We start from the raw sequence: 16,683 nt of genomic DNA, 5'->3' as shown, positions 1-16,683 counted from the left end.
TCAAGAAGAAACGGGGCAACATCCTCAGACACATGGTGTGAACTGTGAGGTTGTCCTGTGGAAGGACAGGAGTTGGACTCAATGATCCTGGAACACAAGAGGTTCCACTTCAATATGAGAAGAAACTTTTTCAGAATGAGGGTGACAGGGCCTGGAACAGGCTGCCCAGGGAGGTTGTGGAGTCTCCTTCTCTGCAGACATTCAAAACCCGCCTGGTTCCTCTGTAACCTCACGTGGGTGTTCCTGCTCCAGCACGGGGATTGGACTAGATGATCTTTTGGGGTCCCTTTAAATCCCCAGCATTCTGCAATTCTGTGATTCTGTGATCCTTGTGGATCCCTTCCAACTCAGGACATTCTATCATTCTATGAAATACTAGGTCAAAAGTCTATGTTTTCATTGTACAGATGAGTTGTAAACATACACATCATGTGCATGTCCACTGTGTGCATGTGATAAAATAACCCAAGGGAGCACAAATGCTATCAGCTCTTCCTTGGGGTGCAATAAAGGTCAGTGGGAGAGAGATGGTGTTGAGGGATCTCTTCCAACCTGCGTTATTCTAGGATTCCATGAATCTTTTCTTGGAGAGCTCTTTCATGTCAGAATAGACATAGGAAGAAGAAAGAAAAAGAGGCAGAAGCAGAGATATAAAATGCCCCAGTGTAAATACAGCAGCTCCTCTGAGGAACGTTTCTCCACTCAGACCCTTGATAGGAAATCTATTAGATACATTTGATGAAACCAGCTTAGTTTTACCTGCTCACACACTGGAGCACAAGGAGAGCGATGGCTGGGTACGATGCCATGTGCTCAGCTGTGTCTCAGGAACTCACAGTCCAGTAGGAAGCCAATGGCTGTGGAGGGGACTGTGAGTCACTTGTGCCCCTGCAGGGGACAGGCCAACAGCAGGAACAGGGCTGGGAAAGGACTGGGAGGTCACACATACGAGACGAGCAATCGGGCCCAATCAGCATGGCTTTATGAAAGGCAGGTCCTGCTTGACCAACCTGATCTCCTCCTGTGACAAGGTGACCGGCATAGCAGATGAGGGAAAGTCTGTCGTGGGGGAGTGAATCCGCCACAGAGGCTGTGGATGTTGTGTACTTAGACTTCAGTAAAGCCTTTGACACCGTATCCCACAGCATCTCCTGGAGAAGCTGCAGCTCATGGCCTGGATGGTGTATCTGCGATGGATAAAGAACTGGCTGGAGGGCCAGGCCCAAAGAGTTGTGGTGAACGGAAACAAACCCAGTTGGCGGCCGGTCACGAGTGGTGTCCCCAGGGCTCAGTATTGGGGCCAGTTCTGTTTAATCTCTTTGTCAATGATCTGGATGAGGGGATTGAGTGCACCCTTAGTAAGTTTGCAGATGACACGAAATTGGGTGGGAGTGTTGATCTGCTGGAGGACAGGAAGGCCATACAGAGGGATCTTGCCTGACTGAGGTCAATTGTATGAGGTTCAACAAGGCCAAGTGCCGGGTCCTGCACTTGGGTCATAACAATCCCCTGCAACAATACAGGCTTGGGGAAGAGTGGCTGGAAAGCTGCCTGGCGGAAAAAGACCTGGGGGTGTTGATCGACAGCAGCTGAACGTGAGCCAGCGTGTACCCAGGTGGCCAAAAAGGCCAATGGCCTCCTGGTGTGCATCAAGAATAGTGTAGTGGGCAGAACTGGGGCAGTGATCATCCCCTTTACTCGGCGCTGGTGAGGCCACAACTCGAATCCTCAGTTCGTTTTTGGGTTCCTCACTATAAGAAAGACCTTGAGGTGCTGGAGTGAGTGCAGAGGAGGGGACAAGGCTGTTGAGGGTCTGGAGCATAAGTCTTCAGAGGAGTAGCTGAGGGACCCCAGGGTGTTTAGCCTGGAGAAAAGGAGACTGAGGGGAGACCTGTTCACTCTCTACAACTACCTGAAAAGAGGTTGTAGCATGGAGGGTGTTGTTGTTCTCCTGAGTAGCAAGTGATAGGATGAGAGGAAATGGCCTCAGCTTGTGCCAGGGAAGGTTCAGAATTGATATTAGGAGACATTTCTTCATGGGAAAGGTTGTGAAGCAGTGGAACAGGCTGCCCAGGGAACTGGTTGAGTCACCATTCCTTGTGCCTTAGCACAGCTTCTAGGAGGATCTGTTCCATGATCTTCCCAGGCAGAGGTCAGAGGCTGACAGGTCAGTAGTTTTCAGGATCCTCCTTTCTCCAGCAGAGAGAAACACTGCCACACAGCGCAGCTTGGAATGGACATGAGGAGGAAGAAATGTCGCTCAAAGGGTGGTGCTGCGATATGAGAAATCATCCAGAAGGAGCATGGGATCAGTCCACCTCCTTGTGTTTCAAGGAACAGAGCATGAGAGTGGAGCCACATCAGCCAATGTATGGAAACACCAGGGTGAGAGCAAGGGGAGGGAGCGAGATGGGTGTCTACAGCCTGCAGGGAAACAGAAGCAGCTGTGGGACAGTGGAGGACAACCCGTGGTGGAGATGGCAAAGGGCACTGGCAAGGCTGGATGTCGCCAAGAGAACCCAAGTCTTTGTCCCCTTGCCTATGGCAATCATCTCTGCCACCAAGGCCTGTGAGGAGCCATGTTGTCCTCAGGCACTGGGGCACCCCATGGCCTCCTTGCACACCCCAGTAAGGCTGGGAACTGTCACACCATTGTCCTTCACTCAGCATCACACAGCCCACATCCCCCTGCCCCAGGAGGAGCCCTGAGCAACGGGTGAGGGACAGGATCTGCCTTCCCAGGGGCTGGGGGTCAGGCCTTGGCCTCTCTGCTTTGTCCAACAAAACCAGGGTTTTCTCAGCACCTCAGCTGCCTGCACATGACCCTTTGTTTATCTGCCAGCATGGCCTCCAGTTCTCTGCTCTAACGAGTCCCTGGGGAGGCTTTGCTGGTACTTGCCCTCAGTGGAACTCATTAATACTTCAAGGGACTTTGTACTTTTTTCTTCTGACTTTGACTTCTGGAGAGGTTTGTGCAATCTCCTCTCAGCACCTGAGGTTCAAGGACTCAGCACCTAATGCACCATGGGGCTCATCACACTGAAGAAAGCTCTAAGAAACCATGTCTCTTCTTGTAATTTCCTTCTAGTCTTGTACAGTTAATTAGAGACATTTCCTACTGTAGTTATGGAGAGTGATTTCAAAAACCTTCTAATAAAAATGACTTTTTTTTTTTTTGGTAAAGGATATAGTTTATTTTTTTTCCGTGTGCAGAAGAGGTGATTGCAGCATTATCTGATATTGACCCAGGGTCTCTCCTAAGGAGGTCTGGACTGGCTGGAGAAGCTGTCCCTTGAGGTCTGACACAGTGTGGACAACCTTGCTCCTCACCTCCCCAACCCCATCGTTTCTCTCATTGGCCACCTGGCACTTGCATCCCTTTTCCTTACACCAGACTTCTCCACTGCAGCCTGCAGCTGGATGTTCCAGCTCCTTTGCACCAGCTCCCACCTGCTCTCCTTGGAGACCTGGCTGCACACAGGCAAAGAGGGACTTTTCTTTACTTTTGAACAAACCAAATAAACTGATAAGAATCATGGTTAAAAAAAACCACACTCCTCAACTGTATGCCAAGGAAAAACTGCCACCAATGAGGTTCGCCTTCTCCAAGGCATAACCTTGCAAGAAATGTTTTAGAGAGAAAGAGAATTGTAAAATAAACACAATAAAAGAGTTGGCTAAAGACAGAATTAGACAGACTACTGAAAGACAATGAAGCTTTTAACTCCTTGAAGCTGAAAGCAGCAACTGGATTGTTGACAAGTGTCTGAGTGATCAAAGAGTAAGGGGAAGGGAAATCCAGAGAGCAAGTGCTTGTGTGCAGATTGGCTGCTTGAAATTGTACTTCAGACATGGTCAGTTTAGTTAGGGCAGGAGGAAATACCTGAAGGATGAGAGAGGTCAGATGCACAGCCCAACAGAGAGAGTGCTGAGAAAGCAAATCTTGTGGAAGATCAGTAGTTGTCCTCTTGCTCTTAATGCACATCCTGAAAAGTCTCCTTTTGATCTCATGGGAAAACACTGGTATTTAAAGTATTCAAAACAAAGAAAGGAGAATTACACCACCAACAAAGTTTGATGCTTAAAGTTGCAAGAAAGCATTTCCTTCACTCTACATCTTTCACTTGGTTTCTTTTTCCCTCCAATTTTAGAAAATGTTCTCTAGATTTCTGTCCCACCAAAGCCTACAGCATTAAGAAAGATAATCCATGTGTCTTGCACAGAGTCGAAGGCACCAAAAAATCCACTGCCCTGGACTGTCAATGCCACTTTTTACTCTTGGCACAGCGTGAGTCATGCTCGAACCTGTTGGCCACTCTTGCCTGATGGAGGAAAGAAGAATATAAAGGTTAATTGAACTGTTCTCTTTGTAGATGGTCATGTTGACAGTGATCTCAACAGACCTGTGTTATCTGTCTTTCTATGTGAGTATAAGGAAAAAGAAATATTTATGTAGAGGTAAATGAAGAGTAAAATGCATAGGTGCATCCAGTTACTCAGCAAAACACATTTCCTACCAGCACTCTCAAAGGAAGAATCTTTCTTCTGAGAAATTGCTGTTTTGATACTGTCTTTGTCACTCCATCCCCTGCCCCGCTGGCCACTGGGACCAGGGTTCCCTCAGCTGCCTTCCTTGTGCTGACAATATCTTTGGAGAAGCCCTCCTGGGTGCGCTCCCCTTGCATGGCCACTTCAGCCACTGCTCAGCGCTGGCTTTGCTGGCTCCATCCCTGCACCCCCAGGCCAGGTGTCTGTCTGTCTGTCTCCTGGGCAGCCTGTTCCCCTCCAGCCTCCCTGCACGTCCTTCTGCTGTTTGATCTCCTAAGGCAGGGGGTCGCTGTGCACCCATGCTGACCTCTTGCCAGGCCCTGCTCGACTCCCTGACCATCAGATTGGCTTCTTCCTGGGCTTTGAGGATGTTGTCCCTGAAGATCCAAGAGAGTTTAACAGCCCCTTTGTTCTCCAGGACAGCCCAAGGAGATCCTCCGGTAACTGAAATCAGCTCTCCGGCAGGACTGCACTGTTGTTCTGCAGTTGCCCTGCTTCTCCACCATCTCACGGTCACTGCAGCCATGGCCGCCCTCATCCTTAGATCCCCAGCCTGATCCACCTTGTCTGTCAGTAAGAGACCAGCCCTAGTCAGCTCGTCCAGTGTTTGTCTCAAAATGCTGTCTTCCACATCCTGCAGGAACCTCCTGGGTTGCTTGTGCCCAGCCCTGCTGCCCTCCCAGCAGACCGAGAGATGGTCCAGCTTGCCATGTAGTCAAGGACCTGTGACCATGAAGCTTCCTCCAAGGCAAGGGCTGTGCACGCCAGGCTCCCCTCTGCACAGAGCTCATCTCCACCTCCTCATCCACCTGCCTGCCTTCCTGAGGAGCCCTGCCCACCCGTGGCTGCCCTCCCACCACCGAGCTGTCCCACCAGGGCTCTGCAGTCCCCATGGGGAGCACGTTGCTGCCTGCCCAGCAGAAACGACAGTGCTGGGTAGGAAAGAGGAGAGGCAGGTAAAGGGGCAGTGTGTGGGAGGTTGGCTGGGAGGTGACCCCTGGTGCCAGAAGAGGATGATGCAAGGTGAGGCATCATGGGAGGGAGGTGGATTTTGAGGTCGCATCTTTGGAAACATCCCAACTGGGCATGTGGTGAGATAGGCCTGGTGATGTCACCTGGATGCTGGAAAACACCCCCAGCAGTGCTGAGAGCTTGGGAGATGGGAGATGCAGGAGAAGGGGAAGATGACACGGCTGGAGGTGGGTTGTGATGCCACTTCTATTGCAGTTACCTGGGGTAGACGTAGGCAAAGCCAACATGGCCAGATTATTACTTGTGAGGTCACCTCATGACAGCAATGTGATTGGCCAGAGGTAGGCAGGTGTCATGAGGTCATCAAGGACACCAGACGGGAAGGCTGCAGAAAGATGAGTGAGCCCCTGGGGAGGCCCTGCCCTGGGCTGAAACCACCTGTACGTGCCACGGGAAACTGTGGGACATGCATGAGAAGCTGAGGGATGTGAGAAGGGACCAGCAGTATGGGCAGCTCCGTGTGTGCCAGCTGGGCCTCACAGGTGGCTGCAGATGTGACCAGGTTGGGCAGACTGCCCAGAGGGGAGCACTGGGGACTATCTGGGCAGTCAAGTCTTGCAAGGCCATCAGTGCCTGGAGGAGCCACCAGTGATGCCACTGAAGTCCCAGAGGACCAAGGCAATGGAATCCAAACTATCAAATTTGAGTGCAAGTGGAGAAAACCGGAGCCCACTGGGGAAAAAGTAACTGATGATGGTTATGAATTGGGGAGGAGACCCCGGCAGAGAAATTTGGATCGTGGAAGAAGCAGCCTGTGGAAGAATGGGGAGGAGGGGGGTTCAAGAAACAAGCTACCCATGGGGAGGTGGCTGGTCAGTGCTGGTCTGGCCAAACCCCCTGCCTGAGCACCATGGTCTGTCCTGCTTATTAGGCTGGTTTCAGTTGGGGTAGAGTTAATTATCTTCATAGCCACTTGTATGGGGCTGTGTTTTAAATCTGTGATGGAAACAGTGTTGATCACACCCCAATGTTTCAATCGTTGCTGAGCAGTGTTTGCACAGAGTCAAGGCCTTTTCTGTAGGCTGGGGGTGCCCAAGAAATTGAGAGGCGACACAGCTGAGACAGCTGACTCCAGCTGACCAAAGGGGTCTTCTGTACCATATGAAGTCATGCTCATCAGTAACATCTGGGAGATGAAGGAAGAGGAGAACTTCCAGAGTGATGGCGTTTGTCTTCCCTAGTGACTGCTGCGTGTGATGGAGCCCTGGTTTTCTGGAGATGGCTGAACACTCTCTTGCCAATGCAAAACAGGAGATAAATTCCTTATTTTTCTTTGATTGCACACACAGCTTTTACTTTACCTATTAAACTGTCTTTATCTCAACCCATGAGTTTTCTTTTACTTTTCTGATCCTCCCCTCACCCTGCCACACCAACCGTGTGGTGTTGAGATGATGACCAGGGTTAAACTACAATATTTCTTAAACACTGCTCCTGGCTATTTACTGTGCGAGTGGGTTCACTGTTGTGTGTATGTTTGGGTGTAAATGTATGCACATACTTTCTTGGTCAGTTCTAAGTGAGGCTAGCAAGAAGGAGGAAGACCCCGGGATCTGGAGAAACCCAGGGTTGGAATGTCCAAGTGGGTAATATCTCTGAGTCTGGGCTGACCCAAACCCCAGGTCCACACTGGAGGGACCACAGGGGTGTGTGAAACTGCAGGTAGGTTCTACCCAGGATGTACAGACCACTCGTGCAACCTTCACACCAGATCAGTCTGAGAGGGGCAACAGGACAGGGTCAGTTCTGTTGCTCATGGTTGTGTAAGTGCTGCTGTTGGTGTGGTGGCTGTGAGGGCACTGTTGCCTGTTGGAGCTGGTCTGTGTCAGATGGTCTGTGTCCATCTTTGTTTCCCTGCAGATACCTGCATTTAGTGCTTTCCCTTTGATGACTCCACCTTGGGCCATGTCTCACTCTGTGGGGTCCTGTCACTGCCCACCTCAGGCACAGCCGGTCCGTGTGTATCTCATGGGCTCTCGGGCAGCTCCAGATTCCTCTCCTGGAGGATTGTCCTCTGCCTCATCATGCACTGGGACGGTGCATATCTCCGTGACCATTCACCATCTCCACTGTCAACAGACAACAAGGGATGTGTCCTGCTGCATCCTGCTGTTGCCCTTGCCCATGGATCAAGTGAAACAGCAGCTCCGATTCGCAGGTGTCAGAGAGGGAATGACCACTGAGTTGCCCATGGGCAGCCCCAAGGCCACCAGGGCTGCTCCTCCATGGGGCAGCATTTGCCTCCTGGACCCTCCTGCATCCTGGGGCTGCTCCCCCAGCTCCAGAGGATTGTGAAGAGGTGGGACCTGAGACAAATTGGTTTCTGCTGCTTCATTTATTGAGTTTATCAAAAACTAAGGAGCGCATATACATATGTAGATGAGGTCTTTGGTTCAAGAAAAGACACGCAGGAGGCCAAGAATTATATTATTACAGCCATGAACCAAGAAACAAAGCCCAGCAAAAGCACTATGGAAAAATATAGACACATAAGAAGAAAAGTTAGTCCTGGCTATTTCTCTTGCAGCACTAGTGACATAGTGTGAACCTTAGTAACCTAAAGCAGTGAGTATTGAAATAGTTTCCTCAGGGCATCCTTGAGCTCCTGGTTCCTCATGCTGTAGATGAGGGGGTTCACTGCTGGAGGCACCACCGAGTACAGAACAGACACTACCAGATCCAGGGATGGGGAGGAGATGGAGGGGGGCTTCAGGTAGGCAAACGTGCCAGTGCTGACATACAGGGAGACCACGGCCAGGTGAGGGAGGCACGTGGAATAAGCTTTGTGCCGTCCCTGCTCAGAGGGGATCATCAGCACGGCCCTCAAGATCTGCACATAGGACAGCACAATGAACACAAAGCAGCCAAAAGTTAAACAGACAGTACCTACCAGAAGCCAAATTTCCCTGAGGGAGGCATCTGAGCAGGAGAGCTTGAGGATCTGGGGGATTTCACAGAAGAACTGGTCCACAGCATTGCCCTTGCAGAGTGGCAGTGAAAATGTATTGGCCGTGTGCAGCAGAGCAACAAGAAACCCACTGGCCCAGGCAGCTGCTGCCATGTGGACACAAGCTCTGCTGTCCAGGAGGGTCCCGTAGTGCAGGGGTTTGCAGATGGCAACGTAGCGGTCGTACGACATGATGGTGAGCATAGAATACTCTGCTACTATCAAGAAGGCAAACGAAAAGAGCTGTGCAGCACATCCCGAGTATGAGATGACCCTGGTGTCCCATAAAGAATTTGCCATGGATTTGGGGACAATGCTGGAGATGGAGCCCAGGTCGAGGAGGGCGAGGTTGAGCAGGAAGAAGTACATGGGGGTGTGGAGGTGCTGGTCACAGGCTATGGTGGTGATGATGAGGCCGTTGCCCAGGAGGGCAGCCAGGTAGATGCCCAGGAAGAGCCAGAAGTGCAAGAGCTGCAGCTCCCGTGTGTCTGTGAACGCCAGGAGGAGGAACTGGGTGATGGAGCTGCTGTTGGACATTTGCTGCCTGTGGGCATGAGGACCTGTGCAAGGAGGAAAAGACAGTGACAGTTTAGATGAGACTCGTCTGAGCAAAACCAAAGCCATTTCCCACAGACCCTCCCACAAAGAGACTCTTCTTTTTCCAGGAGAACGTCCCGGCTGCAGCCCTGGTCAGTGCTTGATGAGTGTGCAATGAAGAGCAGGGTCTCTGCCCAGGGGCTCTTGAGGAGTCAGCCTGAGCCTGTGTGATGGGGTGGGGCAGGGGCCAGTCCTGGGGTTCAGCTTTGTCAGATGGAACCGCTCCTGCTGCAGAAGGGACTGTCAGCATCTGTACCCGCAGGGCTGAGAAACTGAGTTTGACAGGTTTGGCGTTTCTACAGCTCCTTCTCCTCTCACAGCCTGGGGAGTGTTGTTGGGTGTCAGAAACCCTCAGCATTTCTGCTGCACTCAGGGAGAACAGAGCGAGTCCTGCGAGACCAGAGGATGCCTATGGGTCAGTGCAGAGTGAGGGCAGCTGCTCTGTCCCTCTGTCTTGCTGCAGCTGCCCTGGACTGACACCTTGCTGAGATGGAGGGTGATCACACTGCCATGTTACCCTGAAAAGCCACCAGGCCCTGCTGAAAGCAGAGGGATCCACCTCAGACCATGACATGTCTCACGCTTTCGTCAGGTCTCAGCACCCCACTTCCATCCCAGGACACACACGGCTCATTTCACAAACCAAACAGCATTTCTTCCATCATAGCATCTCTGCACTTCTGCATGAGTAATTCAGATAATGCTAACATGCTATAGGACAGGTTTCCATCCTGGATGGAAGCCCACAGCTTGGAAAAAAAACACTCAAGGAGACAGCCAAGGGTCCTAATGATGGCATTTGATTCAGGGAGACTCAGCTCATTCCCCAGCCCCACAGACTGCATTGCCCACAGCCCCACAGGTCAGAGCAAAGCTGGGACACGTGTTCCCATGGACACAGCTGCAGGAAAGGACCCACAAGATCAGGCTGTGACTCTGCAGCTGAAACTCCCATCCCCAGAGAGCCTGACAGCAAGAACCAGATCACACCAACAGTGACCCAGAGCAGTGGAGCAAGAAGGAAACTGCGGTGAGGGTGGGTGTGAGAGAGGCCAGGGCAGAGGCAGCCGGGCACTCAGACAGCGTCACCCTTCCCCAGCTGTGCAGCCACCTCCCACACACCAGCATTGCCGGGCAGCTGCTCTCAGCCCCTGTGCTCTGCAGAGGGAACTGGAGCTCTGGCTGCACAGGAGCTGCTTCATGCCTTGGAGCCCCCGGCCCTGAGGGCAGAGGCTTTGCTGGGTGGGAGAGGAGGCGAGGGGGCTACTCACAGGAGGCATCTGCACTGATGGGATCATACGGAGTTTTCTGTGTTCTCCCTCCCAGAACAATTCCAGGTTTAGTTTCCTCTCATTTCTGATCATTTCCCTGCTGTCTGGAGATTCTGCCCCTGGGAACTGTTTCCCTGTCCATGTATCTTCCCTGTCAGTGCTCACAGACCATCCCACCCTCTGTTCCTTCAGCCTGGCTCTACAGATCCTGCCTGTTCACAGGGCACTGCCTGGGGGCATCTTCCTGTTTGCAGGTTGGAAAACAGGACAGGTCAGACTAAGGCTGACGGGTCCAGCAAAGGTGATGCAGGTGCTGTGCAGAGGCAGAGCAGCAGCTGAAGGGATGTTCTGAGGCTTCTGGCAGACATACTGATCACTCAGAGTTGCAGTTCAGCAGTATCAGTGACTTGTTTAAGCATGAGAGCTCATTTTCTTTTTATACTTTCCTGCACCCCCCACCCCTTGAAAAAGCAACTGAAAAGACAGGCTCAGGAAAGCTCTTTATCTGTCTGCTAATCCTTGCATTGGTCTTCTCCTTGAGGCATCAACTTGCAAAAAATCCTGGGGGTGATCTGGAGCTGTGTCCAGGCCTGACCCACACAGCACCCCCTCAACAGCAGAAGCACCTTTCCTGCCCTGATAGGGGTCGCTCCTTCCCCCCACAGCTTCTCCCCACAGCACCGTGGGGATCTCCCCGGGCAGGCTGAGCGCTGACCCTGGCAGGCGGCAGAGTCCCTGCCCCGGCACAGCCCTGGGGTGCAGGGACCCTGCTCTGCAGCACAACCCTGGGCACCCTTGGCTGCACAACCGACTTCTCAAATTTCCCAAACTGCTGAACGAGATTAGCGTCCCTACAGATCCCACAGGCTGTCCCTGTGATACCATTAGGAGATGCCTCCAGGAGCTACAGCTGCATTGCCCTGCACCCAGAGACTTACCATGGCAAGGGCTGCAAAGATTTCTCCTCCAGTGAGCTCTCAGTCATCCTCCCAGTCCTGACCACCTTTCATCTCTCTCTGCCTTGCTCGTCTCCCTGAGATCCCCAGGCAGAGCCCTCAGCCCTGCTGCGCTTTGCACAGGAGCTGCTCCTGGGCAGAGCTGTCTCTCTGCGGCGCTGCCGCTTGCCATGAGCTCCCTGTGTCCCAGGAGCCCAGCCCAGCTCAGCAGCACAGGAGCAGCCCAAGGCGCTTTAATGACCCCTCTGGTGGCTTTGGTGCTGAGTCCATGAACCTCAGACTCTGGAGGAAGCTGAAGAAACCTCTCAAGAAGCCCAAGTCAGATTCAAACTCCAAAGTTTCTTGTAATGTTAATGGGTCCCACTGAGGAACACTATTGAGGAAATGACTCCAAGATCTGGTTAGAGAAGAAAACTGGAGGCAGAGACGACAGGTCAGGACAAGCAAGGTGAAGGTCTCTCTGATGCTGAGTAAACCTGGATGTGTTTCATTAACCAAAGGGCCAAGCCCTGACCCCCGGCCCTGGGAAGGCAGATCCTGTCCCTCCCACGTTGCCCAGGGCCCTTCCTGGGACACTGTGATGTGGGGCTGTGCAAGGCCAAGGGCAGGACTATGGTCCCACACCTCCCAGGTTCCTGGCTGGGGACAAGGAGGCCATGAGGCCCCTGTGCTGTAAGGACAAGGTGTCTCCTCACAGGCATCAGAGCTGGAGACAACAGCCACAGCCAAGGGGAGAAGGAGCTCATGTCTGCTGGGGGCTTTAAACCTCTTTACATCCCTTGATCCTCTCCACGACAGCCTGTCCTATGCTGTGGCATCCCCTGCACCTCTTTCCCTGCAGGCTGGAGACATCCCCCCTGCTGCCCCACCTTGCTCTTGTCTGAGCATCTTCCTTCCTTTGCTGATCTCTCTCCATCCTCCCCAGCTGTTCCTTGAAGCACAAAGCCTTGGGCTGATGCAGACTGCCTCTGGGTGACCTGCTCCATCACAGCACTGCCCTTCCACTCACATTCCTTGCTGCTCTTGTCCAGCCTGGACCTCCCCAGCTGCATGTTGTGCCATTATTTCTTTCTCGTGCTGTTTCCCACTACGAAGAAAACCTCCACCATCTCTGAAACCACCCTTCCAGCACTCTCAGGCTACTCCTACACTGCTGCAGCCTCCCCAGCGCTGCTGGGCCAGAGCAGCCCAGGTCCCTCAGCATCCCACACCATGTGCACAAGGTCCTGACCCCTGCCTTGGCACAGCCCTGCACTCTCCAGTTCCTCCCTGCTTCTCCAAACTGGGAGCCGCACACTGGCACACACCCGTGTGTGTGGGGTCACACCAGTGCTGAACCGAACGGGATGAGAACTCCAGGTGTCTGGGTCCCCACGCTCCTCCTCATGCAGCCCCGTGTGCAGCTGCCTTGTTCATGGTGAGCGTGCGGCACGGGCTTGTGTGGCGGCCCTTGTAGTGCCCAGGCCCTTCTCCTCAGGGTCCCTGCTCAGCGTGTCAGGTCCTGCTCTGTCCTGATGTATGGGGTTATTCTCCTGCCCCGATACAGGACTGGCCGCTTCTCCTTTTAAAATTTCGGAGATTCCTGATGGTGGAACCTCAAAGTTTATCCAGGTCTGGACTCTCCCTGGACTGCTGCAGCCACAGTCCCTCCAATTCCAGCCAGGGCAGGGACCGCTCGCCCGGGGAGCCCCCGGTGCCCCCTAAAGAAAAGGGGCCTCAACCTCCAGGACTCTCCTGAGCCCAGAAAGTGGCCACTAAAATGGCAGCAGTAGCAAGGTTCCATCCAGAGTTTATTCAAGAAAAAGGAAATAACTTCCAATTTCCCTAGCAGAGTCTTTCAGTGCTGCTTTCGCCTCCTTATCCTGGTGCCTCTCCCTGACTGCTGTGCCCCACTTTCGGTGGCACCAGATTGTTGGGGGGCATGGCCATGTGCCCCCACAGGCTTTGTCATTGGTGCCCTCACTCACAAGGGAAAACCCATCTGGTCACTCCCCACATAAAGGAGCTCCATACATCCCAGCAACTTCTTCACTCTGAGGGAATCCCACTGCTGATCCTTCCAGCCCGTCTCTCCTGAAAAGCCTGTACCCAGCCATTGCAGCACCCCAAGCTGTGTGACTTGTCCCACCACGCCTGGCGGTGACTCCATGGGTGTCAAACAGCACAGGCTGCAGCTTGTCCTGGCTGTGCCCTTGGCTCAGGGCATCAGTGCACAGTTGGGCTGTGGCACCTCAGCTGTAGCACCCGGCCAAGCTCTGAGAGGCTTAGGGAAATCTGGTGGGTCTCAAGAATCCAGGTCCCCATGTGTGCAAAGGTTTGACTTCAGAGCAGAGCAATGTCACAGTGCTTAGCAGGTGGAAAGTTAGGGCTGAAATTGGGCAACAGGAGAGTGAGCAAGCCCTGCTGTCCCCAAGGCCAGAGAGAAACAGGGCTGGGAATGACAGACCTGGAAGGAAACGTGTGTTTTGTCAGTGGCGTCTCTGCTGCCCCTGAGGTACTTGGGCAGACGTGTCACTGATCTCTAGGAATGACAAGGTGCTGCTGACAGGCCCAATGTGACAACGGTTTGTCTGTTCCTTGATTATGTTATCAAGGAGTTGCGAACAGGTTTGGTGAAAAGAAAAAAAGGAGATTTGGAAGTGTTGCTATACGCGGTGTGGTGGTGCTATACACTGCGGTGTGAAGCGCTTCCTATTCATGGGCTGCCCTACATCTACTGGATAGAGAAGGGACAGATCTTGCGATGCTTCAGAGGTGGGAATGAGTTTCTTGCACAAAGGCACCGAATCTGTCTGCAGTGCTGTCTGGGGTGTCTGTCCCACACTCGCTGTGGATGGGGATGGCTGCCCTGGACAGGACCATCGCTGTCCCTGCCCAGTGCATGTAGGGGTGTGCGAGAGCCTTGGCACCTCACGTAACACTGCAGGCCTGTAACTGGCATTAAAGGGAATAACCGCCCTGAATTTGATTTGTCAATAGAATTATAGAATAATTTCAGCTGGAAGAGACCCTCAGGATCATCGAGTCTAATCATAACCCAACTCTAGCACTAAACCATGTCCCTAAGAAACCCAATTAAATGTCTTCTAAACACCTCCAGGAATGGTGACTCCACCACTTCCCTGGGCAGCCTGTTCCACTGCTTCACAACTTTTTCCACGAAGAAATGTCTCCTAATATCCAATCTGAACCTTCCCTGGCACAACGTAAGAACCTTTCCTCTCATCCTATCACTTGCTACTTGGGAGAAGAAACCAACACCCACCATGCTACAACCTCCTGTCAGGTAGTTGTAGAGACCGATAAGGTCTCCCCTCAGTCTCTTTTTTTCCGGGCTAAACTGCCTCAGGTCCCTCGGCTGCTCCTCATAAGACTTGTGATCCAGGCCTGTCATGGTCCATTCGGTGATGGACTCGTGATGCTTCATTTACCTTGATCTTGAAGTGCAAAATTAAGGCAATCAAAAAGCCAAGAGGTTGTAATTCAATCATCAATATTTCTTTATTTATTTTGCCCGTAAAGCGGCACGTGATAGAGAGAGTGGAGAAAAAGGAAAGGAAAGAAAGGGGGGAAAAAAAGGGTTGGCTACCACTATGAGATCCAAAGGCGTCCCTATGGTCTCGGGTGTCGTGAGAAGAGTCCTGCCGGTTCTCCGTTGTGATCCGTGATCCTTTGGTGGGGAGAGCTCAGCGATGTCCCGTTGGGAATCGTCTTTCATGCTTCTTTACCCTGCTTCGCTCCCATGGATTGAGGCCAATCTCTGCCTTTGTTTCGCAATCCAGGCTGAACTGCGCAGGCCTGAAGAGTCCCCGCTTCGCTTGCCAGAACCCGTCTGTGCCTGCATCACCTCGGTTCAGGGGTCTCTTACTGGTCCATTGGGTGACCTCAAGACCTTTGGAGAGCCTCTGCGCATGCTCTTCTTCACTGGCCTTAGTAGCAGGGAGGAGGTGGGGGCAAGTTTGGCTGAGGCAGCAGGTGAAAATCCATCTTCTGCACAGCAGCCGTAGTCCCCAGGTGGGAGAGACCTGTAGAACACAATTCCTTTTAGGAGGTGGGGGCAAGTCTGGCTGCGGCAGCAGGTGGAATCCATACAGCAGCCATTGTTACCTGTAGCCCCCTGGTTGGAGAGACCTGTACAACACAATTTTTTTCCTCAGGCCTCTCTCCAAGTCATTTTCCAATTCTTTCTATCAGGACATCTGTTCTCCAAGTCCCTGATGGTGATGTTCAGGCAAATACTGTTCTTCAGACCAACTCTTACAGGAGGTCATGGAGAAGACGCAGCCAGGCTCTTCACCATGGTGTGTGGTAGAAGCACAAAAGAGAATGGGTGGAAGGTGAGAGAGCTTCAGCCAGGATGTAAGGAAAAGCTTTTTCCCCTTGAGCTCAGCCAAGTGTTGTCTCAGGTCACCCAGAGAGGCTGCACAGGCTCTGTCTTTGCAGGTTTTCAATCTCTGATTGAATCAAGGCTTGAACACCTTGGTCTGACCCAGTTTCTGACAGGTTGGACTGCAGACTCCTGAGGTCCCTTCAACCTCAGTTCTCTTACGATCCCATTGTGATGTTGGGCTCTGTTTCTAACTGGAGCAGAGCAGACGATTATGGGCCATGAATCCAGCTGTGCTGTAGGTGACCATCTAAACCATCATCTCAACCAGTGAACCAGCCAACACCTCAGTGTGACACTCTGGGCAAAGTGTGAGGAGTCCTGGGCAGGGAAGGTTTAGAGGGCATGGGGCGCTATGCAAGACACAAAATGATCTTGCCTTAATGCCTCCAGGCCCGGCAGATATCAGTTAATGTCAACGAAAATTAAAATAAGAAGAACGAAAGATCCAAAGCAAAGGAAGGTGCCAACATACTTTTTTTTTCATTTTTTTTTTCTTTTTTCAGTCTTTGTGGGGGGGGTTCTTTTCTTTGAAAAGCAAAGAGTTTTCCAGACCTGGGAATGGATTTAGGACACAAATGTCTTCAGCTCCAGGGACACAGACACCTGGTGCCAGTGTAGATGACCCAGGAACCCCTGCCCAGGCTCCCCCTGCATGGCAAGGTGCTCTGGTCTCCCCCAGGTCCTCTGTGATAGATGCCAATCCCAGGCCAGCACCTCAGGTGCACTGGGGCCCCTCAAATGGCCCTGGCTGTTTATGGTGAGACAACTGATGACTGATGTCTGCCTGGAAAGGTGCCCTTTTTTGTTGTTGTTGTTTTTTGGTTTGGTTTGGTTTGTGGGGTTTTTTTGTTGTTTTTTGTTTGTTTCGTTTGCTTGTTTCCGGTTTTGTTTGTTTGTTTCTTTTTTAACATATTAACACAAAAATCCAAAACAAACAAAAAA

General features: G+C 52.2%; 1 protein-coding gene across 1 annotated transcript; it reads right to left on the bottom strand.

Moving 5' to 3' along the window:
* Nucleotides 1–8,137: 8,137 nt before the first annotated feature.
* Nucleotides 8,138–9,064, bottom strand: LOC135999520 (olfactory receptor 14J1-like). The gene has a single exon (XM_065653091.1). The coding sequence runs from the start codon at nt 9,062–9,064 to the stop codon at nt 8,138–8,140; it is 927 nt and encodes a 308-aa protein (XP_065509163.1).
* Between the last annotated feature and the right edge of the window lie 7,619 nt (nt 9,065–16,683).

This window comes from Caloenas nicobarica, chromosome 28 (assembly GCF_036013445.1).
Source record: "Caloenas nicobarica isolate bCalNic1 chromosome 28, bCalNic1.hap1, whole genome shotgun sequence".
NCBI classification, from domain to species: Eukaryota; Metazoa; Chordata; class Aves; order Columbiformes; family Columbidae; genus Caloenas; species Caloenas nicobarica.
Note: the sequence above shows the minus strand (reverse complement) of the source record. Positions and strands in the feature narration are given on the sequence as shown.